This window comes from Triturus cristatus, chromosome 5_2, assembly GCF_964204655.1.
Source record: "Triturus cristatus chromosome 5_2, aTriCri1.1, whole genome shotgun sequence".
In the NCBI taxonomy this organism is placed as follows: domain Eukaryota; kingdom Metazoa; phylum Chordata; class Amphibia; order Caudata; family Salamandridae; genus Triturus; species Triturus cristatus.
This window is the reverse complement of record NC_140588.1, coordinates 534,221,700-534,246,625: the sequence shown is the minus strand read 5'-3', so window position 1 is coordinate 534,246,625 and position 24,926 is coordinate 534,221,700. Positions and strand designations below refer to the sequence as shown.

At 46.2% G+C, this 24,926-nt stretch overlaps 1 protein-coding gene across 38 annotated transcripts in view; it reads right to left on the bottom strand.

The window, feature by feature from the left end:
* CLASP2 (cytoplasmic linker associated protein 2) overlaps nucleotides 1–24,926 on the bottom strand; it is a 1,832,463-nt gene that overhangs the window by 387,794 nt on the left and 1,419,743 nt on the right. For all 38 annotated transcript variants that reach the window (XM_085607571.1, XM_085607579.1, XM_085607573.1 and 35 more), the window contains one exon: nucleotides 18,671–18,734. In XM_085607571.1, the coding sequence (XP_085463697.1) occupies nucleotides 18,671–18,734 (64 nt within the window). The remainder of the gene's footprint in view (nucleotides 1–18,670; nucleotides 18,735–24,926) is intronic.

Sequence of the window (24,926 nt, the reverse complement as noted above, 5' to 3'; positions counted from 1 at the left end):
TGGACACACCACATACCTCATTCATGTCCTTCCCACCAGACCTTCTCATCGCATCCAAGCAAAGATGTCTAAGTAGCTAATCCACACCTTTAAGTTCTACTATGGCAACTGATCCCACAAGTTGTCACATCACACCTTTCTTCATAAATAAATATCCAACTCGACGCTTGGAACTTCATGCCCCAAGTCAATGGGGATCTTCAAGCACCAATTAAAGCCAAGTCTTTGAAACACAAGCTCTCACTGCCCCCCTCAGAGGCTCAAAGAAAGCAAGTGCACACATTCCAGGCAAGAGAAGGTATGACATCAAGCAGATCTTCAAATACACCATAATTACTATACAATCAGCCTACTACACCACCAATTCAGTGAACAGAATCACCAATAGATATTTCTACTCACAACACCATCGAAAGATTTCCAAAGAGAAAACAGGAAACCAGTATCACATCAACAACAAAATAACCACTATTCAAGCCAATACCATCACAAAATGCTCTCAATACTCTCACTTTGACCCAGTAAATAACCTCAACTACTACATCCCATGGCGTTCCCTAAAGACATAGGAAAGATTATCAAAAAGGCAGTCACTGAGCAACTGGGAGCACAAGATGAATACCTGCTATGCCAGGGAAAATGTGATATACAAGGATTGCCCCAAAGTATTTGATAAAATAGGAGATGGATGATCAATGTAAGGCTAAATGAACAGAAGGCAGGAAAAAGGGATATTGGGATCGGAGACAGGGGAGAGCCAGATCTGAAGTGGGTCAAATTACTGACTACCTTAAAGACACTAAACCATTTAAGATGGATTTTCAACAAAGACACTGTCTTGCCAAACCGACCAACAAGAGTAAGAAAACAAGTTACTTACCTGTAACTTTTGTTTTCCAGTATTGGTAACTTTCATAGATTACCATAGCTTGTATCATTCCCCGTCGTTGGAATGGGAGTCCCCGATAAATAAAAAATACCATAGCAGTAGGTACAAAAAAAGAAAAAAGGCCTACGCCTCATCTCATTTTGTAGCATATTCACCTCTTTTTGTAAAAGAGACCACAAACACTGAACAACCAATCAGAACAGCCTCACCCCATAGAACCCTCATTAGAGAGCCTCAGAGCCTCAGATTTTCGTAGCCGTTGTATAACAAAAGATGCTAGAGCCTGAGCTTTCCCAGGGGAGGAGGATGGGCGTATGGGAATCTATGAAAGTTACCAATACTGGAGAACCAAAGTTACAGGTAAATAACTTGTTTTCTTACTCCAGTATTAGAACTTTCATAGATTCCCATACCTTGTATCAGAATAGCCAGCAGTTAGAAAAAACGCACATTTTGTGTAATAATACATTGCATAACTTTGTCATGTCTATATCATCGTAAGAAATACAAGTTACCAAAACACCAGTCAGTAAACATCATTAGATACAAAATGTGCGAAACCAATAACAGGAAGGAGGGCTAGAAGGGAAAGCTCACCACTTACTGGAAGAGATTCCTCAGGACTGCCTGTCTCACTGCAGCATCACTACGCGTGGAAGAGTCCAAGCAGTAATGCCTCGTGAAAGTATGGGCACTGCTCCATGTAGCTGCCCTGCAAATGTCTTTGATCGGCACTCCAGCGAAGAGAGCCGCAGAAGAAGAAACGGATCTTGTAGAATGCGCCTGGACCCGCCCTTCTAGGGGCTTACTGGCCGCTTGGTGACAGTACTGGATCGCGCTAGCAATCCATCACGCAACCCCTTGCTTCGAAAGAGGGAATCCTTTGCGAGGGCCACTGAAAGCGAAAAAGAGCTGAGTAGATCTTCTGAATTCCTTGGTGCATTGGAGATAGAATTTTAAACACCTTTGAACATCCAAAGAATGAAGAGACTTTTTCGCTGGAGTTGCAGGTCGAGGAAAAAAGGATTTGAGAATGACTGGTTCATCAGATGAAAGTCCGAAGGGACTTTCTGGATACATTTTGGATTTGTCCCCAGAATCAGAGGGTCCTTTTCAAACTGTAAGAACGGATCCTTGATAGTGAAAGCGTGTAGTTCACCTACCCTCCTGGCTGATGTTAAAGCGAGAAGGAGGGCCACTTTCCATGAGAGGAATTTAAGGTCCGCCCTATGAATTGGCCCAAAAGGCTGTCTCATGAGTTGGGTAAGGACTAAGTTGAGCTGCCACATAGGTGGTGGAGGTCTAACTGGTGGGCAAACTCTAAAAAGTCCTTTTAAAAATTGTTTCACGATTCTTGCCGACCAGAGGGAAGGGCTAGAAGATGTCCGTCTGAATCTAGAGATTGCTGCCAGGTGCACTTTGATAGAGGAATGAGCGAGCCCTGATTTAGCCAAAGTTAAAATATATGGCAAGATTTGATGAGGAGCCTTAGAGTAAGGATAAATGTTCTCTTGGCGGCACCACAGGCAGAAACGCTTCCATTTCAAGCGATAGGACTTATTCGTACTTGGTGCGCGGGCTTGAGCTAGCACCTCTTTACATTCTTGTGGGATATTTAGGTTTTGAAATTCTCTGTGCTCAGGATCCACGCTGTTAACTGAAGCGAGCTCGGATTCGGATGTACCACTTGGCCCTGGGACATTGTCAACAGAGAGGGAATTGAACGCAGATGAATTGGACGATCCAGGGAGAGCAGGAGAAGCTCTATAAACCAAAACTGGCGGGGCCACGTCGGGGCCACCAGAATCATCCTGCAGGGTTCCGCTTTGAGCTTCTTGAGTAGTCTTGTAATTAGTGGAATCGGAGGAAAAGCGTAAACAAAGGCGCCTGACCAGGCCATCGAAAGCGCATTCCCCAATGATCCCTGATGGTGTTCCCAGCTTGCATAGAGTCGGCATTTCTTGTTCTATGGAGTGGCAAACAGGTCTATGGACGGAGTGCCCAAGAGATTGAAAATCCTTTCCCGAGTGCGCTGGTCTAATTCCCACTTGTGGCTCACAGATTTGAGATGACTTAGCGTATCCGCGGTCTTGTTGAGGGTACCCGGAAGATGCTCCGCCGAAAGAGAGGTCTGATGTTGTATAATCCACTCCCAAAGCTCCTGAGCTTCCTTGGATAGCAGACGAGACCTTGTACCACCCTGCTTGTTCACATAATGCATGGCCGTTGTGTTGTCCGTACGGCCCAGGATGCTGGCTCTTCAGATTCTCGGAAGGAAAGCCTGTAAAGCCAGACGAATCGCTCTGAGCTCCAACAGGTTGATGTGGAGAAGGCGTTGCTCGGGCTGCCAGTGGCCGCTCACCTGAAGGTCTTGTAAGACTGCTCCCCAGCCTTCTAGAGAGGCATCTGTTGTAAGTATTAGAGGCGCTGGAGTGACTGTGAAGGTGAGACCCTGAGAGATATTGTCTCTGATCGTCCCCTAGGTGGCCGCCTCTTTCATAGGCTGATTTATCACTATTTTGTCGTCGAAAGAGCCTTCTGCTTGGCGCCATTGCAAATCCAATTGCTCTTTGAGTGGGCGCATTCGTAGAATGCAATGCGGAATTAAGGGAATGCTAGATGAGATCGATCCTAGAAGAGACTTGTAAAGGCGAACAGAGACCGTCTTGTTTGTAACCGACGGGCGGAGGTTATCAGCTTTTTCTGCCTTTCTTCTGATGGAAACGCTTTGCAACAAGTTGTGTCCAGAATAGAACCTTAACTTGGCCGACCTGGACGGGCAGAGGACTGACTTTTCCTTGTTGAGCTGAAGTCCCAGGAGACTGAAGAGTTAAGTGCATCTTTCGACTGCTTCTGATGCTGCTTGACAAGATGGTGCTTTCACCAACCAGTCGTCCAGGTAAGGAAAAACCTGTAGAGTCTGTTTTCTGAGAAACGCTGCGACTGGGGCTAAGACCTTCGGGAATATCCGCGGTGCGGATCTGAGTAGGAAAGGCAGGACCTTGAATTGAAAGTGGCTCTTGGCTACTGTAAAGCGTAAAAACTTCCTGTGGGCCGGGTGGATGGGAACATGGAAGTATGCGTTCTCGAGATCCATGGTGGCCATGTAATCCCCTGGATTGAGGAGCCGCAAAATGTCCTGTAGGGATACCATCCAAAAACAGAGCTTTATGAGATAGGTGTTTAGCTCCCTCAGGTCTAAAATCGGGCTCCATTTTTCTACGGGTTTGGGAACGAGAAAGAACCGGGAATAGAATCCCTTTCCTCGCTGAGATAGAGGCACCGGCTCTATCGCTCCTTTGAGAAGTAGTTGGTGGGCTTCTAGACGTAGATGTTTGGATCCGGTGGCGCGAGGGGCTCTGGATGGTGGGTGGTGTTGAAACTCCAGTGTATAGCCTGACAAGATGATATTGAGAACCCACGCTCTGATGTTATAAGTTGACAGTTGTGGAAGTATTGTGATATCCTGCCCCCCACTGGTGTAACAGGGGACGAATGAACAGTAGGAAGAGCCGGAAAGCAGCTACTGGCGCTTAGAGGAATCCCTCCCGTGGCGCCCTTGTCGTCCTCTAGAGGATGGTCGAGAGAAAGACAACGATTGGCCTTGACGTTGTGAATATTGAGGCCTGTAAGACTGAGAGGGCTGCGAATAGGAGGAATAGCACTGTTGTTGGTATCCACTCCTGTATGAAGAAAAACCTCGTCCTCTCGCTCCACGGAAAGGAACCTTGCGGTATTGCAGAGTCCCAAGGGACTTTGCAGTCTCCGTGTCCTTCTTTATATCCTGCAGCGCCTCGTCAATGTGCTTTCCAAATAGCATCTCACCATCGAACGGTAGATCCAGGATCTTGTTTTGGACTTCCGGACAAAACCAGGTGGCCCGAAGCCAGCCTTGCCGCCGAAGGACTGCTGCTCCTGCGAGAGAGCAGAAAGCCGTAGTAGCAATGTCCATTGCACAATCAATTATTTCAGAGGAAGAACGTTCTCCCTCTTGCAAGATTTTCTTGGCTTCAGCCTTCGATTCCTCGGGTAGCTAGTCTAAATACGGGGATAGATCACACCACATCTGGCGATCAGATCGTCCAAGAATAGTCAAGGCATTGGCCGCTCTGACAAGGAGGCTGGACATAGAAGAAAACCTCTTCCCAACATTATCTAGTCCTTATCCGGGGGTGTGGTAAGAGGTGCCGCCGGATTCTTTGATTTTCTTTGGGCCGCTTGTGAAATTACAGAGTCAGGTTTCGGCTGGCTGACCAGACAAGCAGGGCTATCCTCTGGAGCTTTGTATTTCTTCTCCAGTCGAGGAAGAACAGGCATGGCAGTTGCTGGCGACTTCATGACATTTATACCCTCATCCCAGACATGGCCCACTATTGGGATAGATCGAACAGACTTCCTGTAAGGTTCTTTGAAGTCCTATAGAAACATTGCGATTGTACCGATGGAATGGGCATGTACCGATGGAATGGGCATATCAAAACGTTTTGAAGCTCTTTCCATTAAATTGTGAAATCCTCCGATATCCGCTGGAGGAGAATCTGCCGGATCAGGAGATGGAGAGACGGGATACGGAATAATGTAATCATCCCATTCCCTATCCGGGTCTGGGACTGATGCAGTGCGCTGGTCATCGTCCGATGAGTCATCCTGAATAGTGACCACATTCTGTTGTGGTTCCGTTGGATCCGGAACCGGAGTTTGAGGAAGAGGAGGTGCAACCGGACAAGGAGATTGAGTCAAGGTAGAGGTGGAGGCACTTGTCCTGTCGTCTCTTGGCCGGAAGACTGAGTCGGAAATCTTTTTCTGTAGTCCGACAGTAACGAGTGAGGACGGCATGCAGAACATTTCCTGTTGATACTGATCTTGGGACCTAGAGTGCGGCAGATATTGCTGTTGTTCCATATAATAGTCCTCAGAGTCTGAGTCCTGATACTTTACATGCAATTGGGATGGACTATTTGCATCCACGTAAGGCCCGTCGTCATCCTCTGAAAACCCCTCTTCCAAAAGGAGTGCAGGAGGCAGTGGTGGTACTTTTCTTGGGGAAGTCATTTCCGGGGTAATGTGACGTCTTCTTATCGAGATTGCCACTTTTTGTATCGTCGACAAGGTCTTCGACGGAATCATCGGCGACGAAGTTTGGACTGTCGACGACGAAAAGGCCACCGTCGACGGAACCATCATCGAGACCGTCGTCACTTTGAGACTGGAAGCTGTCATCGACACCATCACCGTCGTCATCCTCGTCGACGTGGAAGTAGTCATCGTAGGCGTCGACGACATACTAAAAGGCACCTCAGTTTGTGGCGTTGAAGTCGTCGTCGACGAAGTCAATGGAGATGATGAAGCTCTCGTCTTCGAGCCCGTCGACGGAGCAGACGTCGACGCCGGTTGAATTTTCGAAGCTGCCATCGACGGAACTGATGTCGTCTTCGACGAACTAATTTTCCTGTCAGCTTTTCCCTCAGGTGGGACAGAGGCTGTTTAAAAAAAAAAATTCTGCTTCTCAGAGGGCGGAGGTGAAACAGAAGACCCATGGCTCGTCTTCTTACCAGATGACCCCTCAGAAACCAGTCCTTCCCTCTCCTTTACAGATTTGATGGGACTACACCTGTCAGACCTATCAGAGGTCTTTTGTAAGGCTTTGACAGGGGGGTCTGAAGAAGTTGAAGGTGAAGACCAACCCCTTTTCTGTGATCTCCACGAAGATGTCACAGAGGAGGCATCATCACTGTCACTTGAAACAAGGTCTTTCCGTGACTTCAATTTTAGCAGCCAGGTGAGCAGACGTCCCTCACGGTCCCCCGAGGTTTTTGTAGAGAAGGTTCTACAAATCTTGCAATCAGTAGCCTTGTGGTTCGAGTACAAACAATAAATACAGTCTTTATGTTTGTCCTCCACATAAAGCCTCTTTTTAGAGCAGGTGTCACAAGCCTTGAATAAAGCCTTCTTTTCCTTATCAGACATAATGAAGATTTTGAAGTTGAAGATATGAAGAAAAACTGAGCAGAGCTCAGTGGAGACTCCCTTGCACAACGTGCGGTAGAACATCTGAGGCTCTCTCAGGAGGGTTCTAGGGGGTGAGGATGTTCTGATTGGTTGTTCAGTGTTTTTGGTCTCTTTTACAAAAAGAGGTGGATATGCTACAAAACGAGATGAGGCCTAGGCCTTTTTTTCATTTTTGTACCTACTGCTATGGTATTTTTTATTTACAGGGGACTCCCATTCCAACGACGGGGAATGATACAAGCTATCGGAATCTATGAAAGTTCCAGAACTGGAGTAAGGTGTGTTTCCGGAGAAGAGGGAGGGGGTAGAAGTAGTAGGGGGGCAGGGTAGAGTAAGGGGCAGTGTAGTGCGGGTATTGTTGCTACTGGTTACATGCTGGACAAACTTATGTCCATTCCAAATTAAGTAAAATACCATGTATATACAAAAAAAGGCATTTGTTACACGCGCCATCCTGTTTGCTGACTTCAAGGGCATTAATCTAGCAATGCTGAAGCAGACCCATGATCATAGGACATCAAAGAAAATTTTGGGGAGGTCAAGCATGATCGCGATTTTTAAGGTGGAGAATCTGACTCAATGAATGAAAGGCATTACAAAGGTTTTCCAGGCAATACCAAGAATATTCCACTGCTGTTATATAAAAACAAGACAGCATAAACTGAAACGAATAACAGAATTAGAAATTTAGATTACGCGAGCAGTCAGATTTTCAGTGGATGTCAAAAGGTTAGAAGACTGGGTTAGCTTCTGAGAAATGGGTGAGGAAAGTCCACATTTTAGGAGTCAAATAGAAGAATGCTAAAGCATGGCTGTTGGCTGGTGCAGTCATGTTGGACAAGGCAGACAGGGGAGCAGATATCCTGACAGGCAAAAATGAAGAAGCGCATGGCAGATGTTACGTCTGTAATTTAAGAAAAGGGTCAGATGAGCAGCTTAATTTTGTAGGCACGCGTTTCTGTTTCAAAATCAATTACTTGGAAAGGCCAAATTGCAGAGAGTTGCCAAAATACGAACAAAAGTATGTAGAACGTAGTAGCTAGATGTACCGATTTTTAGGAGCGGAGAAGAACAAAAGGGGAATTTCTTTGAGTGTTTTCAAGTAATGCAAATAGCTGAAAGAAAAGCCTTGATACCTGAGGCAGAGTAAGGAGTAATCAAAAATAAAGCCCAAGTTGCAAATGGAAGCAGAGGAGAGGCCACAGGTGTCATGTTGACTGGTAGGCAACCAATCTTTGGATCCCTGCAGAGAAGAGCAGCAGATCCCCCGCTGGATATCATCGAGCTGCCTGCACTAGTCGTGGTGCTCCGGGACTAGGCCTTGCAGTAAATAAGAGGAAGGGGGCCCGAGCTGTGGCGACGGCCCCCAGTGGTGGAGAGATACAAAGGAGATGAGGGCTACGGGCTACCCCCTATGTTGGCAATCCATGGTGATACAACACATTTTGGGGCACACCAAGAACCTGTGGTTGAGCCAAAGCGGACCTGAGCCTACCTTTGTGATCCATGACAAGAGAGAGGTCTCCTTGGAACCAGCCGTGAAGCTGATATAGTTAGAGATGGGCTGGAGATTGGTGACGAGAGTGAGCGGTGCCCTGATTACTTCACCTGAAAATAATCCTCAAGCACGAAAATAGGCCAAGGGGGGATGTAGGCCGTGGGCCGATCCCCCTCCCAACGCTGCCTAGAGGAGGAACTGACCGGAGACCTGCTTCGCAGGCCCTCCTGGGCCGGCATATTCTAGGTCCCCCAACAATTCCCATCAGTGCTGCGGAGACACACTGGGAAGCTGTCTCTTACCACTGCGAATGGAACCGCCTGCAGGAAGGACCTAGTCACCTCCTGACTGATTATGACATCTGCAAGGAGGAAAAAAGATCAGACCCTGAAGGACATGGTGACCAAACTCCCTCCTGGGACAGGGGCAGACATCACCTGGCGCAAATCAGGGGCAAGACGCAAAGGAAGCCAGTCACACGTTCATTCTTGGAGGCACTGTTCTCCACACTACGCGAAGAGCTGCAAAACCTTGGAGGGGAGCTATCCAATGATATCAAGGAAATCTGCCATGATGTAGACTCAATAGGGGACCGGGTGGCAGCTCTCGCAGACCAGGAACATACCAGAGATGATAAAGTGGAACAGCTGCAACAGGAGGTGATCCGCCTGCGAGAACAACAGATAGATCTGCAAGCCCACGCCAAAGACCTCGAGAACTGCTCCTGGCGCAACAATATTTGAAATTATGATTGTGCCGTCCCAGGCAGAGGGCGCCAACATGAATCTCTATTTGGGAGACATCTCTAGATATGTTCTGGAAGCCCCCCCATAAACTAAGAAAAAAATAGACCGTGCACACATTGGGCCTACCCTGACGACCCTCGGCACCCCACCAGACATTCTGGCCTACCTCCCAGACTTTCAACTGAAAGAAGAGATCCTACACAAGGCCCGGGAGAAACAGCCTCTATCGTTCCGGGGGCACTCTCAATCCCTCTTCCAAGACTTATCCATTATCATCTTGCAGAAAAGGAGAGAATTTCGACCGGCCACAGCTCAATTATGGAAACTGGGCACTGCATATTCTTGGGGTCACCCCTTTCACCTTGTCTTTCGCTGGGAGGGCAAACTGCACCAACTAAGATCACTCACAGACACTTGTCGCATCCTTGGTATTGAAGATTCCCTAACCGTAGACTCAGGGAGAGGAGAATCAGTGGCCCGCGGAGCAGGCGCCAGCGTGAGCGGCACAACGCCCACCCGAGAGTGGCGAAAAGCCGGACTCCGCCGCAATGAAACGTAAGGCTGTCCTGGAGTCACAGTCTTGTGAGTGGCAAGATGGAGACAAAATGTGAGAACCATGCGGCAGGTGGGGTTTTCGGGAGAGGGTATATAATGAAACAACATGCACCCAACAACGTATCCCTGGGTATTTGTGGACTCGATCTGCTGTACCTGGACTTCAACCATTTGCTTCATATTATAGTTCATGTTTTCTTCAAATAGATGCAATTAAGTGAGGGATCGAAGAGGGAGAAGCCAGGAAAGGTACTGGGCACTCAGAATAGACGGTCTCCGAATGATACCCCCACATAGATCAGACATGGCATCACACACAGTTAAGGTTGTATCGCTCAATGTGAATAGTCTCAACAACCCTACCAGAAACGCACCTCCTGAGCAGTGATTGGCACCGCCTCTCATCCCGAGCCTTTCCCCACCAACTTTTTTCCTGTACTATTTCCAAAAAAGCGGGAGTGGTAATTCTTCCTGCTAGATCATTTAGGGGCGAGGTGGGCTTTAAGGTTACCGAGGTGAAGGGTAGACTCCTGGCACATAAAGTACACTTTGGGGGCCAATCCTTAGTGGCGGGTTCTATATACGCTCCCAACACGGGACAGGAACAATTCCTTTGGGTGGCAGCTACAGAAGTGATCTGTCATCCGCTCTGCTCAGTCAGGAGCTCTGTCAAGGGAAGATGGCTACATGAGATTGGGTTAATAGGTCTCTGGAGGGAAGCCCATCCACACCCTAACCAATACACCTTCTATTCTCATGCCCATAAATCATACGCATGCCTTGATCACATATTGGGGACTAGGGACATACACAATATCATGGGAGATAAAGAGATAGAACCAGCAGCACTGTCAGACCACGATGCAGTAACCCTCACCCTAAACTTTCCCACTCAGAGAAGACACATTGGGAACTTGAGGCTCAGGGAGATTCTGCTTCTACAACCCACAGTGATACAACAGCTTACAACAGCTATACACAACTACTTAGATTTTAATGACAATCAAGATACATCTATCTCTACACTATAGGAGGCACTGAAAACAGTGGTAAGAGACAAACTCATAGCAATATAGACTGCGGATAATAAAGCCCGCAAAGGGAAAAGGGACCAACTGACGGCTCAGGTTAGGGAACTTGAACGTATACATAGTCGAACAGGGGTCCCCAGAGTCTTGCGCCAACTAGGCACAGCATGGACCCAATTAGTGAGCCTCAACCTAGATAGGGCGGAAAATGCCACTCTCAGACTGAAACACTCATTCTATATTGGAGGAGATAAATCAGGGCTGAACGACAGCAGACAAAGGCACATTCCCTAAGATCTCAAGAGGGCAGGGAAGTGGTAGACGACGTTCATATAGTGAAGGAAATTCTGGACTTCAATGCAGAACTATATACGAGACAGGACCTGTAAGACCAGACCATCACGACATACCTACGCAGGGCAAGCACTCACTACAGTGCAAGCTGATTCCCTAGACTCCCCCATCAAGGTCGAAGAGGTCATCACTGCGATTTCTTGTCTCAAGTCCTTTAAATCCCCGGGCACAGATGGGTACTTCGCAAGCTTCCACAAAACATTTTGTCAGATTCTGGCCCTATTCTCACCAGACTGTTCAATTCATTTATAGGCCCTGGCTCAATTATCCCCAATGGGCTGGCCGCGTCCACCGTAGTTCTACCTAAACCAGAGAAGGATAGGCAGCTATGTAGTTCTTATTGCCTTATCTCCCAGCTAAATGTAGATATCAAGCCCTTCCCGAGCATTCTTGCGACACGGCTGAGCAGGCAGGGATCATCCAATACAGACAGAGCAGTGACAACACAAAACGTATCCTATATCTGATTGACAAGGCCCACCACTCAGTCACAGAGGTCCTCCTCCTAGCAGTTGACACGGAGACGGCATTCAACTGGGTGAACTGGCGGTACATGGAGCAGACCCCCTCCCACTTTGGCATAGGCGCCCGCTTTCAGGCCTGGATGGCGAGTTGTTACAGTACTCCCACAGCTACCATTAGAGGGAATGGCACCTCGTCTTCCTCCTTCCCAATTGGTAGGGGAACTAGACAGGGCTGCCCCTTGTCACCCCTCTTATTCGCCCTATACATGGAGCCCCAGGCCCAGCGAATCAGGGACAATCCAAAGCTCACCTGTATTCCCTTTGGTGGGGAGAGACACACTGTCTGCCGTTATGAGGACGATGTCCTGGCCTCACTGGCCAACCCAGATGTGTCCCTTCCGGCTTTCCTCGAAGAACTGTCCTCGTTCGATTTAGCTTCTGGGTTCCGTATAAATGTCAGCAAATCCCATGCCCTCGCATTGTCGACTACCGATGATTGCTTATCCTTATTCAAAGAACGCTTCCCAGTCTGGTGGGCCACAGAGTCGTTGCCCTACTTGGGGATCCAGCTTGCTACCTCGAGCCCACTATCCGTCACAATAAATTACAACAATATACTTCACCAAATTAGAGACGACCTAAATAGCTGGAAATGCCACCAATTTTCACTACTAGGCTGCATTGCGGCCCTCAAAATGTCTGCCCTACCGAAGATTCTATACCTCTTTCAGACACTGCTGGTCCCTCTCCCGAGAGGGATGCTCACCACTTTGCAGAGAGAATTATACCGGTTTGTTTGGCTGGGAGCCCGACCATGTACGAGCATTGAACTGAGCTACTTGGGCCCTAGTGAGGGAGAATTGGGGACCCCAAATTTGCAGTGATACTTCCAAGCAACACAGATGCGATACCTGGTGGAGTGGAATTGGGATAAATCTGAAAAGCATTGGCTATTACAGGACCGGGCGATTGCTAAGCTTCCACTTTGGAAGGTACCGTTCCTCAAACGATCCGATAGGCCTCGGAGCCTACGGGAATCCCCCATCACTAGACCGGTTATGGAGGTTTAGTAACACGTGGCCTCCCAGCAAGGGCTCACTACATTCCCCTCCCCAATGACACCATTGTTTGAGAACAGAGATTTCTCTCCTGGCCTAAACTGGGAAGCGTTCGAGGCCTGGCATCGGACACCATGCCACGCTCCAGGCCACATGTTTGATAAGGATGGAATCATTCCCTTCTTACAACTACGCACACAATACCATCTACCTGAGAATGAGAGAGGACGTTATCTTCAGATACAACACTGGCAACTCCATCCTTCTAACTCTCCCACGGTTGGTAGACTGCTCACTCGATATGAAAAGTGGCTAGTTACAAAAACCACAGATAAACGATTGATCCCCAAACTTTATACAGCCTGACCCCTCACAGCGCACACCCAGCCAAAGACGATGGACACAGGAACTTAAGAGAGAGCTATCTACGAAAGAGTGGGGTGAGATCTGTTATAGAGCACGACACAGACCCCGGAACACATCTAGCATAAAGACAGCCACTAAGATCACAACCTATTGGTACCTGGCGCCAGTGCGTCTTAATAAAAGTAAGCTCGGAGCAGAGACCAGATTGCTGGCGTGGATGTGGTTCGGCAGGCACGCTTCTACACTTGGTCTGGGAATGCCCGAACCTTACAGAGTACTGGGCCTGAATCCTAGACTAGTTAGATACAAACTTTGATACTCAGATACCCCGGTTTCCCGCATACATGGTCCTGGGCTTGCCCAACCCACTTAATTACCCACTCAAATCATGCAAAGCAAGACAGATGGAATTGACACTGAGGGACTCCTAGCATTCCCACACACTTAAGCTGGCTTCATAGACTATGGCACAATCTGGGGATGGAGAAGATATCTGCCACCCTCACCAACTCCAAGACCTCCTTTTAGGAGCTATGGCGCCGTTCCTCGCCCTCTTATCCACCAAATTTAGAGACCTCATATGCCCTAAATATATACGCACCCTCCGCCTTACCGAACTGACTTAGATTCAAACACAAGCAAAGAGGGGAGGACTATACATCCCTCCACAACTGACATGCCCAGATTCTTCTCTATGAGTACTGGGGGAGTGGGGTTCCTAGGTTACTTTTTACTTCATGTTCCCTTTGTTAATGAAACCCACATTTTGAGCGCTGTAACGCTCATTGTTTTGATTAATACATGTGATATGAACAATGAATAAGGCCACATATGCGATGCACTCTCATTCTCTAGATACATGTGAATAAATAAAAGATTTAAACCATAAAAAGCTATATCAGTATAATCACCATTATAAACCTAAACCGCATTGCAGCATTTAACGTAGAAATGTGTCCTATAATGAAAGACAGCCTTAAAACCCTGCTGTAGCTGCAGAGATAAAATGAAGGGAAAGGTGCTGTCAGACCAAAAGTGAATTTGTGTACTAAATATACAATGTAGCTTTAAGAAAGCCAGCAGCTTCCTCTACCCAGCATGAACTGTACTGACAGTTTGCCTCACAGGCTCAGTTCTGTTTGAACAAGGGTATGTTATCAAAAATTAACTTTCTATGCTCATGACTTCTACTGTATTACATTGACAGCCAGGTAGAAGGGAGAGTTGTTTATTACTTCAGTGAGAATACCTACAATGCAGAACTCTGATTACTGGTGAGTTACATTTCCTTCTGCGTTGCAGGATTATCATTGAAAGATATGAACATAGAATAAAAAGTAGCAAGCAAATCCCAAATGTGTGGCTGTCAATCCAAAACAAAGAAAATAATTATATACAAGAAAGGTAGAGTGCAGAAGCAATTTGAGTGTATTATTTTAAAAAGTTAGCAGAATTGCTGGACCCACAAGGGTCTCAGTTTGTGAATCTTCATCTTGACAATAATGTCTAGTCAAAGTATGAAATGATTTACAACTTGCTGTGTTACATATTTCTGAAAGAGGAACAGCTTCTTTAGTGAAATGTACTTTTGGCTTAGCAGGTAAAGGTTTATTTGCTAGTTGGTAGCAAAATGAAATGCAGAACACTATCCAACAGGCAGTGGTCTGTTTGGAGGATGCTAAGCCTGCAGGTGAAGGCCCATAATTTATAAAAAAGCGGTCTTATTTTTCTTATGGGTTTAGTTTTATCTAAATAAAACTTTAAGAGTCTTTTTAAGACTAGAGAATGAAGTGATCTCTGCTGTGGAAGAAAAGTGAAGAAAACAGTGATCTACATGGAATTCTGAGACGGATAGGAATATGAAAAGGAGTGTCTTTTGATACAATTCCAACATCCTGAATTATTTTATGACCGATATATTTTTCGGCCTTTCTTAGATCTAATATTGGCAGGAATTCTATATCTTGAATAGATACCCTTTCCTTATTGTGACAGAGAAACTGATTCTATTGCTTGTTTTGGGAGAAGTGATGATACTTCCATTTTTAGTTGAGGTAGATAATGTTGTGTATCCCTTTTTGGTAGGATTAAGGGTGGAGGAGATACTAATTGAAAAGAGTACCTGTTCTATATAATCTGTAAGACCCATTTGTCTTACAGATTTGTCATTTTTCTGTACTCCTCCGGATGTCTTATTACACCCTCTCCCAATGGAGTGGCGTACAGCGCAGATGGAGTGTTGGTCTCATTGCTTATTTTGTTGAGAATGAGACTTTGACTGAGCCAATTCTCTGGAAGGTTGTTGAGGATGTTAAAGTCTGCTTCAATATCATTGATTTGCATACTGATATTTCTGCTGTGATTGATGGTCTTTCTGTGGGTAAAAGTACTAATGAGGCAAAGATCCCACTTTTGTTAACATCGTCGGCTATCCCTATAGCAGAAGTGTTCTCTATAAAAAAAATATATATATTTTCCAGTCCTACTGCTTTAAGGGTCACCAACTCTTTCTTGATCCACTCCATTTCCTCATCTGCATAAGGACCAAAGAGTACAGATTCTGTAAACAGAAGGTTCCATTTTTTTTGTTGGGCATCTGGCTTTAAGGTTGTGAGACAAAGCCTGAAAGATTGTCTGATGGAGATACCTTGACAGAAACTTGTCGCTGCTAGTACAGCAGCATCAAAAGCAGCGCTTATAATTTGATACCAGCTTACCTTCATTTTAAAATTTATAGGAAGTTTTGTTTTTTTATTTTTAGGCATGTTGTTTGCAAACATTTTGTAAGGATTCCCATAAGTCTCTATAGTATCTTTTTAGTAGTGTAAAATCACAGACTGTCTTAAGAGCTGTGGCATATATGCAGATTTTCCATCTCTTTGCTCTCTCTCAGGAGGAAGAAAGGTTCCTGGAGTTCGAATGTTTTTTTTTCTTTTTCCTAACAGCAGAAACAATGACAGAATCTCGTTTTGGATCAGGTTTGAGAAACTTGGATCCTGTTCCACTGCTTCATACTTTTTAAGAAACCTTGGTGTTGCTGACTTTAGTGTAGCTAGAGTTAGGATTTTTTTCTCTGCCAGTTCTGTAAAACCTGGAACTAATGGGAGTACAGATCTCAGAGAAGCCCTCCAATTAAAGGTTTTCATGATTATAGAGACTATTGTGCGAAGAACTTCTAGTGGAATATTTAATTTAGCTGTTCCTCTGATAAGTACGTCTTCAAATGTTAAGACATCTACTGGAGATGCACAAGGAGAAGCTGGGGGAGAGGTCAGTGTATATGAAGTTTGTGAGTCACATTGGGTTAAGCCGTGAGAAGTTGAAGTAGATCTTCTCTTTCGCTTGTGCCTGTCAGGAGATCATGGTAGAAGAGAAATTGGTTATGCAGGTCTCAGAAAAAGAGGGAATAAGAGCCCTTACAGAGATGTAGGAGCTGAAGGTGTGTAGATTCCTTGAGGAGCTGACAGAGGTGGCCGATTTAAAGGGTGAAGAGGTACCTACAAGAGATTTTCTCTCAGAATCACGAGCTGTGATCTTTTTGCCATTGTTTAACTTCTTGATCACCCCTTATACTGATGAAACAGAATGCATTGTGGAAATTGAATGTTTCAAAGATGAATGTCTTGACTGACCAAAACAGACTCATAGTCGGTGGTGACATGTGGTGCCACTTCAACATCAATGATGAAGCTTGGAATGCTTTGACACTGAATGGTGTCGTTTTAGCGTTACTGATGCCGAATGTGTTGACGTCGGTCTTAATGACATCGCACACTGACGTGTTCAGGCAGAGTTGTAGATGTCGACAGTGGAGGCCTTTAAGTCACAGGAGTCGTAGTTGTCAGTAATGGCGCTGAAAAAGTTGATGACGGTACCTTATATTTTGGAACTGTGGTAGAGCCATTTGGCTGTGAACATGTTGGTGCGATAGTTTTGAAGTTGATCGATGCTCCCGTGAATTATGGGAGCATTTAGAATGGTGCTGGTGGTGCCTTTTATCTTTCTTCTCCCTGGAACGCCCTCTGTGGAGCATCATTTTCATGGGAGGAAGGTGGTGCAGCAGACAGAGCCTCTTTTTTTGTCTTCTGTTTCTTCCTTTATTCTGTTGCCTTGAGTTCCTCCAGTCTCCATCTAAAATTAATAACCTCCTTTTCTTTGAGGGCTCTTTTGGATTTTCAATGTGAGTCAGAGGCTCCTTCTTCCTCCCTTAGGAGGGACATTTCACGAAAAGTGAGGGTATTTTGGAAGAAAAATACTCCTGAAGGTGTTAAAATTCAGGGAAGATGTTAAATAGATTCTGAAGACAAAACCTCAGAATAAAAATGTGCACAAGACAGAAAAAAGAACTGAGCCTGTGAGGGAAAATACCATTACAGTGCATGGAAGCTGATGGCTCTCTTAAAGCTAATGCACTTTTGACCCGCCAGGCACCATTCCCTTCATTTTTTCTCTGCAACAGGGTTTAAGGATATCTTTATTAATGGGACACATGTCCACCTTTTAGATTTATAATGGTAATTATATTGCTGTAGCTATTTTTATGCAGAAAAAAATGCGGTTACAGTAGGGTTGCCAGAGAATTATGTATGTGTCACCAGACTGTTCAACATTGAGGTAGCTACCGCGAATGTCAGAAAATATGTATTAAGAAGTGTTTGAGGATCCCCATACGCACCCGGGACTATTCTTTGTTGACTAAAAATTAGAACCCAACGATGTAGAACAGGTTATTACATGGAGCAAAAATGTCAATACTGGCAGGGTTACTAGCACCGAGCCTGCCGGAGGGGATCAAGTATGGCCCCTCCCAATCCCCAGAAAGCCAGCGAAGCACAGAGCAGACCCTGACTCGGGCTCTGCCAAAGCGCTATACCTGGAGTGTTGACACTCCCGTGCCTCGCTTGATGACTTCCCCAGACGTGGTGAAGTCGTAGACCTTTCAGACTTCTTGGATTTTTTATGTTTGTGGGACTTACCAGATGAATTGAAGAGTGCTGCTCTGCGAACGGGCTCAGGACCCTTCATGCGACCGGGATCTTGAGCGTTGCTGGGTCATCCAATGTCGGGCAGTGAGTAGCTTGAGGGATCGCTCCCTCAGTGCCTTTGGATGCATGGAATGCCAGTCCTCACAGGTGTTGGAGCTGTGGTAACGCTTCAAGCACCACATACACAACAAGTAGGGGTCTGTCACAGACATCTGCCTGTGATAGGCATCACATGGCTTGAAACTAGCTGTTTTTTTGGGTGTCATCTTCACACCAGGAGTGAAATTCATCAAAAAGACACAAGTTGGCAAAAAAAAAAAATGACTGAAGGTAGCTCAACTATGTGGCACTGAAAGGAAAGAACTGAAGTCAGTGCGCTGGGGTGACCATGCACATCACTTAAGACACAGATGATGCCAACTACCAGCATGCAGGGGTACTGCTCAAAAATCTTCCAGATCCAGTCTGAGACTTGGGAATTATTCTAAGGTAAGGAATATGTGGCTAGACGTCTCTATGAGGTATGTATGTAATACTTAAACAGGTTCTTCATTTACCCACATTAAGCAGACTTATGTACCATTTACAGGATTATATGTTATAAGGGTGCCAATGATGTTTGTCAACAGGTGCACACAGTATAGTAAAAAACGGCTGCTAAACTTTAGAAACTAGATAAGACTTGAAGAATTAGAAAAATCGGATGTCCCTGACTTACCTTGCTATGGGGGTCAGCAAACATCCGAGTAAAAATTTCACACAATCTTTTCAGTTCAACGCGGCTGCAAAAAATACAAAGACACATCAATGCTGAAGATAATCATAATTTGCAAAAGTACAGCAAAGTTATGAAGCAAAACTATAAATGGAGAAATCTATGACTGGTTCAGCCACATGCCTGGGATTGCCAAGCCCAAATACTTATGTATTTTATCATAATATACCTTATTTCAACATCACTCGTGATCACATTTTGTTGCCTTTCGATAGTGTTGCAAAATACCAGGTTACCTTAATGATACTCAACTGACTACCCTCACAAGCATGAGACTTCGTTCCAATAAGTCTCAAAACTAATATTTTACAGATTACAAATAGTTCTCTGCACCAAGGGATAGACACGCTTACCCATAAAATAGTTAACATGTTACAAATATCATGAGAAGACTTATGAAACCTGAACATTACAAATAAGTACATTTCATCCCTAAAATGGAATGTATAGGAAAATCTAAATTACATCCGTACTGTGTTTGTATGAGTTATACACGTGTATAAGCACTTCAATATACAGTGCTGTCAGCTACATTCAATGGCATTGGAAGTTTTAAGATAAATAGACTAGACACACTTTCACCGCACAATCACTGTGCCAGCATGGAGTTTATCCCTGGGCATGCAGGGGAATATCACAGATGTTAACGGATGTTGTACACAATACAAAAGAAGCATTGCTGAATCCAGTAAATTACTTGATTATCTGGTAATTTTACTAAACAAATGATTAATTGTTCTTGGAATATATGTTTTTACACAACATTGTCAAACAAACAAAAGGGAAATCCTGAGGAATCAAAGTTGGAGGGAGGCCAGTTCTTTGGAGCAGAGTTGTAGGACATGTCTGATTATTTCAGAGCACAGAACATGCTTAATATTCAAAACTTAGCCTATAGTGATTTCAAAGGAATTTTCACTTGGAGCATGCCTAAATGACAGAAACACAAAGAAATCTCAACGCCAAACATGTTTGTTAAAAAGGATTACAGGGTGCAAAAGTCCCAGTAGAATGAAGGGCTTTGCTACGACTGACCTAAATCCAGAACTTAAGAGATGGCCCGCCACAGATCATTTTTATATTGTTTATCAGCACAGAGACTTTTACATCTACACTTGCAATAAATACATTCCATCTGCATTTTTAGGCATTATTCTCTGTGGCAGGAGCAGAGACCAAGTAAGCTCAACCATGTTTGAAACTTTTGCCCTGAAAACCAAAGGAGTTTCTCAGTCATGTTGACTGTATTGAATTTGTTATATATATATATATATATATTTGTGGGTTATAGTTTAATGTTTTTACTCTAAGACTCTTAGGTAACACTTATTAATGAAAACATAATACATACAATTTAACAGTGAACCTGTGGGGTGGGGGGGGCCTGAATGCCAACATGGAAGCTGCTCTTTAGAACAGCTGCGCACTGGAACCCCAGTATCCTTGAATAATCCTGATGATTCTTAGCTACTGTTACTCATTGCTGACTGCCTTCCTGGCCGTGTGAGGTAGTGAGGATACATCTCAACTCGCCAGAAGCCCTGCAAAACGATTTGCGAGTTTGCCTGGGTCCTGCCAGACGGCCTGGTGACAGGAGGGAGCGAGTCATGGTTCGGGACGGGGCACCTACGGATTGCCGGTGGTGACTGAACGTTGAGCCCCGGCTGCGCACTTGTGCCTGTGTGCCAGAGGATTGGTGGTTGGCCCGGTGTAGCCCGCGGCCGAGGAGAGGTAAGACACTGCCATATATTCCTCCGGGGCCTTCCACCTGCCCCCTCCCCCCTGTCCGCCCAGCCACGTGATGCTGTGGGGGACCCTGCACCGTGGGGAAACTATCCCACTCTTTCCCTGGGGCAGAGGAAGTGAGCCTGACTGGCCACTGTTCCCATGGCTGGTGAGGCTCGGCCTGGCCTGGCTCTGTGGTGGCCCTGACCTGGACAGCTTTGCTGGCCCTAGGGCCCGTGACCGCAACTAAGCGGATCCGTGTGCGTGGACTGTGGCACTCCTCACCGCCCACCAGGACTTACATGACACGCCAAGGCACCCCCCATTACCCCCTCCTCCAGTGCTGCTGGATAGACACTCCTTTTCAGCTGCGATTATCATTTGTGGCTGGATGTGGCCATTGTCCCCTAATGCGGACTACGGGGGCGGATTTAGTAGTACTTGGCCTTGTGTTTGAGTTCTCCCATCTGCTCTGACCCCCTACGCCTCTCGAGCTACTGGAGAGAGCATTTCCTGCTGGGGTCTGTCTTGTGCCTGCCTGTACCCTTTTTTGGAATTTCACTGTGATGGGCAAAGACAGGCCCACTCGTTCTGCTTCATCGCAGACAAGTATGAACCAGTACACTATTGGACCCACCGGGCATCTCTGAGGGAGACATGTACGTCCCTCCAACTACTGAACTCACCGCCATTCTTCAGGGCAGTCAGATATCGCAGGCAGCAGTGCAATCGAAAATTGGGGTGATGAGGATGGATATAGCACTGTAACATCAAGATGTCCAGAATGCCACAGCACGTATCTTTGAAGCTGAATCCTGGATATCTACAGTTGACGATGATGTCTCAAATCTCAAAGTCCAGGTTTCTACCTTGCTCGCACGAACGGCAGAACGTCATAGACATGCTGAGGATGCCAAAAATCGCTCCATGCAAAACACGCGACTCATAGGCGTTTCTGTAGGTATGGGGGGCAATGCACCGCAACTGGTGCCATACTTTTTGGAGCACCGGATTAAAACATGGATGCCCCTTGAACGTTTATCCTCCTGGTTTATCATAGAAAGGGCTCACTGAGTGCTGACTCTGAGGCCTCCTCCTGGTGTTCCGCCAACCGATCCCTCGCAACCTCAATTACAGGGCTATAGATGCTATCTTGAGGAAGGAGCAGTCACGGTCGGAGCTCCAATGTGGGGATACCAAAGTGCTCCTTTTCCCAGACGACACTCGTAAGGTGCAGCAGTGACACCGCTCTTACACAGAGGTCAAACAAAAGTTCAGGCCATGGGACTTCAGTATCGTCTTCTGTGTACAGCTAAGCGCAATAACATCCACACCAGCAAATCTGTTGATACACCAGAATCTGCCTGGCACTGGCTTACTGAAGATCAGCCCCTTCACAGCTCGTATGCATGCTCATCGTGTCAAGTGCCCTCTGCTGACCTGCAAGATCTGCTGCTCGTGTCTAAACCACGCAGGTGTAGCACTCGCTCTCGGAGAAGGAGAACCACTTGATCCAAATCATTCTCTCGATCTCCCCAGACATGGCCGTTGCCATCGCCCTCACTGGTTTCAGACCCTGCTTCCGGGGGAGAGGAGGGAAGACCGGACTGGGACAAACCTACAACCCCCACATCCTCCGCGCCGACAGCTTCTCATACGGACTTAGATCTTTCCCACAATCAAACTATTTGATTGGAACTGGATCTCTGGTAGATGCATAGTTTTTTGTAAACTTGCTTTATTTAAAAAGAAGCTCGTCATTACAAAAAATTGCACGATAGTTATCAAGTGCATTAGGTATTGTATATTACATTTTGTGTCATTAAGTCCTGGGTTACAACCCATCTCATGCACGTGTCACATATCACGACTGCGATTGAGCGAACCCGTCTCTCCCCCCTCGCAGTTAGTCTGTGGGCGAGATACAGATTCCACCCCATACACATTCAACTTAGACCATTTTTTATCCCATTTCTTCAGCCAGCCTTTATTTCTGAATACCTCTTTTTCTGCGATCATGGATCTATCCATGTTTTTCTCCCATCCCCCCCAAAGTCTCTTGCTGCCCATTTTTGGGCACTGTTCCTTTTAGCTAGGGCCAGCCCCAGGGTGACCCAGGATTGTTCAGTGTGCGTTAAGACAGAAGCCTCCCATATGTTGAGTAAGCAGAGCTGTGGGGAGTTGGAAATCCCTTTCCCACATATATCGTTCAACTTGGTCGTGGTTCCCTCCCTGTAGGATTGGATTGCGGGGCACTCCCAGAGCGTATGGAAGAATGTTCCCTGTTGGGCACAGTGCCTGGGGCATTCTGCATCTATTCTCTTCCCCATTTTGACCAGGGTCCCCGCCGAGAGATACGATCTATGTAGGATTTTGAGTTGGATCAACCACAGTCTCATTGGGATAGCTACTTCGGAGGGGAAGAAAGGGCATCCTGCCAATCCTATTCCTCTAAGTTCCCCATTGTTGTCTAAGACGCTTGAGTGGATCCGTTCGGATATTCACCAATTTCCGGTAAGTCAAGGATATTGCTTTGTGGGCCATAGGTTCTATCAACACCCTGTCTTCCAGAGGGGATGCCTTAAGTCGAGCTCTTCCACTGGGGACAGCGAACTTTATGGCATGGCTCATATGTAAATAACTAAAAGCTTCAGAGCTTGCCAGTTGGTACACCACCTGAGTCTTAGTGAATGAGAGCATCCAGTCTCTTTTCCAAAGATCACCCACGAACGAGATGCTGATTGTGTCCCACCTGTCAAACCCGAGCAGTTACGCAGTGTGCCGAATTGTTCTGAATCCCACAGCGACTTTGCTTGTGTTCTTTTTTTGTGCCAAGCCAGTTTCTTTGTGCCAAATTGCTAAGGTATGGGTCATGGGACCTGAGAGATGTTGGCTTTTAGGGTTTGTGTAAAGAGCTCTTTGGTATCCGCCCGGGCTCATTAGCCATTTATCCATTTGGTAGCCCAGTTCGGTTTGTGAGCCATGGACCCATTGATTAATTACTGCTAGTTGGGACACCCAGTAGTACTGTTTAAGGTTTGGCAAGGAGATTTGAGGGGTCTTTCCGTCCCACAATAGGTTCCAGACCGCACTCTCTATATTGGTGAAGTATGTGTCTGGGACCTTGAAGGGGGTATTTTGTAACACGTATAGGAAGCGGGCAGTGCCAGCATTTTGAACACGGCTGCTCTTTCTAGAAGGGTCAGGGGGAGGGCTCGCCAGTGTCGCACATCGTTGTGCAGACGTGTCAGTGTGCCCTGGAGATTAGTGTTGTAGAAAAGGAATGGATCAGGCGTATGTAGATTCCCAAGTCACGGAATCCCTCTACCGCCACGGTAACTTCACAATCTGTCGGTGTTTGCGTCTTTGGGCCGAGGATCATATATAGTGTGGATTTAGACCAGTTTATAGTATAGCCTGAATGTTTACCGAAGATTGAGAATATGTGGAAGATCATATGTCTCGAAGATGTCGGGCTGTGACGTATAGCAATATGTCGTCTGAATACAGGGACATTTTGTCTTTGTGTTGTTCTTCCCGTTTCAACCCCCAATCGTCTCCCATCACCCACGTTGCTAAGGGTTCAAGCATCAAAGCGAATATTATGGGCAACAATGGGCAACCCTGTCGGGTTCTCCTTCCCAGTCGGAATTGCTGGGATGTATGACAATTGACAACTATTTGTGCTTTTGGGTCCGCATAGATAAGTTTGATCCACTTTATATATGTAGGGCCAAAACCCATACGTTCCAGAACTGCGAATAAATAAGGCCATTCGATAGTATTGAATGCCATTCTCGTGTCGAGTGAGAACAGGGTGGCGTGTTCTTGGATTGTACCCATACTACCTAACACCCCTTGTAAACGGGGAAGATTTAGGGCTGTACTTCGCCTAGGCTTGAAACCTGATTGATCTAGATGTACTAGTTTTTTTAATAATGGGGACCTGTCGGCTGGCCAGTGCTTTGGCCAGAATGTTACTTTCTGCATTGAGTAGCGAGATGGGCCGGTAGGAACTGCGTTCCTCCACCGGCTTGCCCTGCTTGTGTATCACAACAATCAAAGCTAGTCTGAGGTCGCTTGGGTGGGAGCCTTTATGGCAGCTTTCTAGATACATGTCACGGAGGAAGGGTGTTATCTTGGAGGCTTTAGCTTGAAGAACTCTATTGTGAGCCTGTTGGGTCCCATGGCCTTTCCGGACTGTATATCCTGTATTGCTACTAATAATTCCTCTTCTGTGAGGCCACCCTCCAGGGCTTCTCGTTCCTCGGAGATCAGGCGAAATAACTGGGATGTTTGCCAATAGGTCTTGGGAGTCAAGGACTGTAGTTGTGGTAGCGGGTGCATAGATTTGGGCAAAGTTGGAGGCGAATGCCTCTGCGATCTCATGTGGGTCTCTCAAGTCCTCTCCCGTATCCCGCCCTTAGCAGGGGTACCCAGCGATGGGCCCAACCTCGCCTTTTCAACCAGGCCA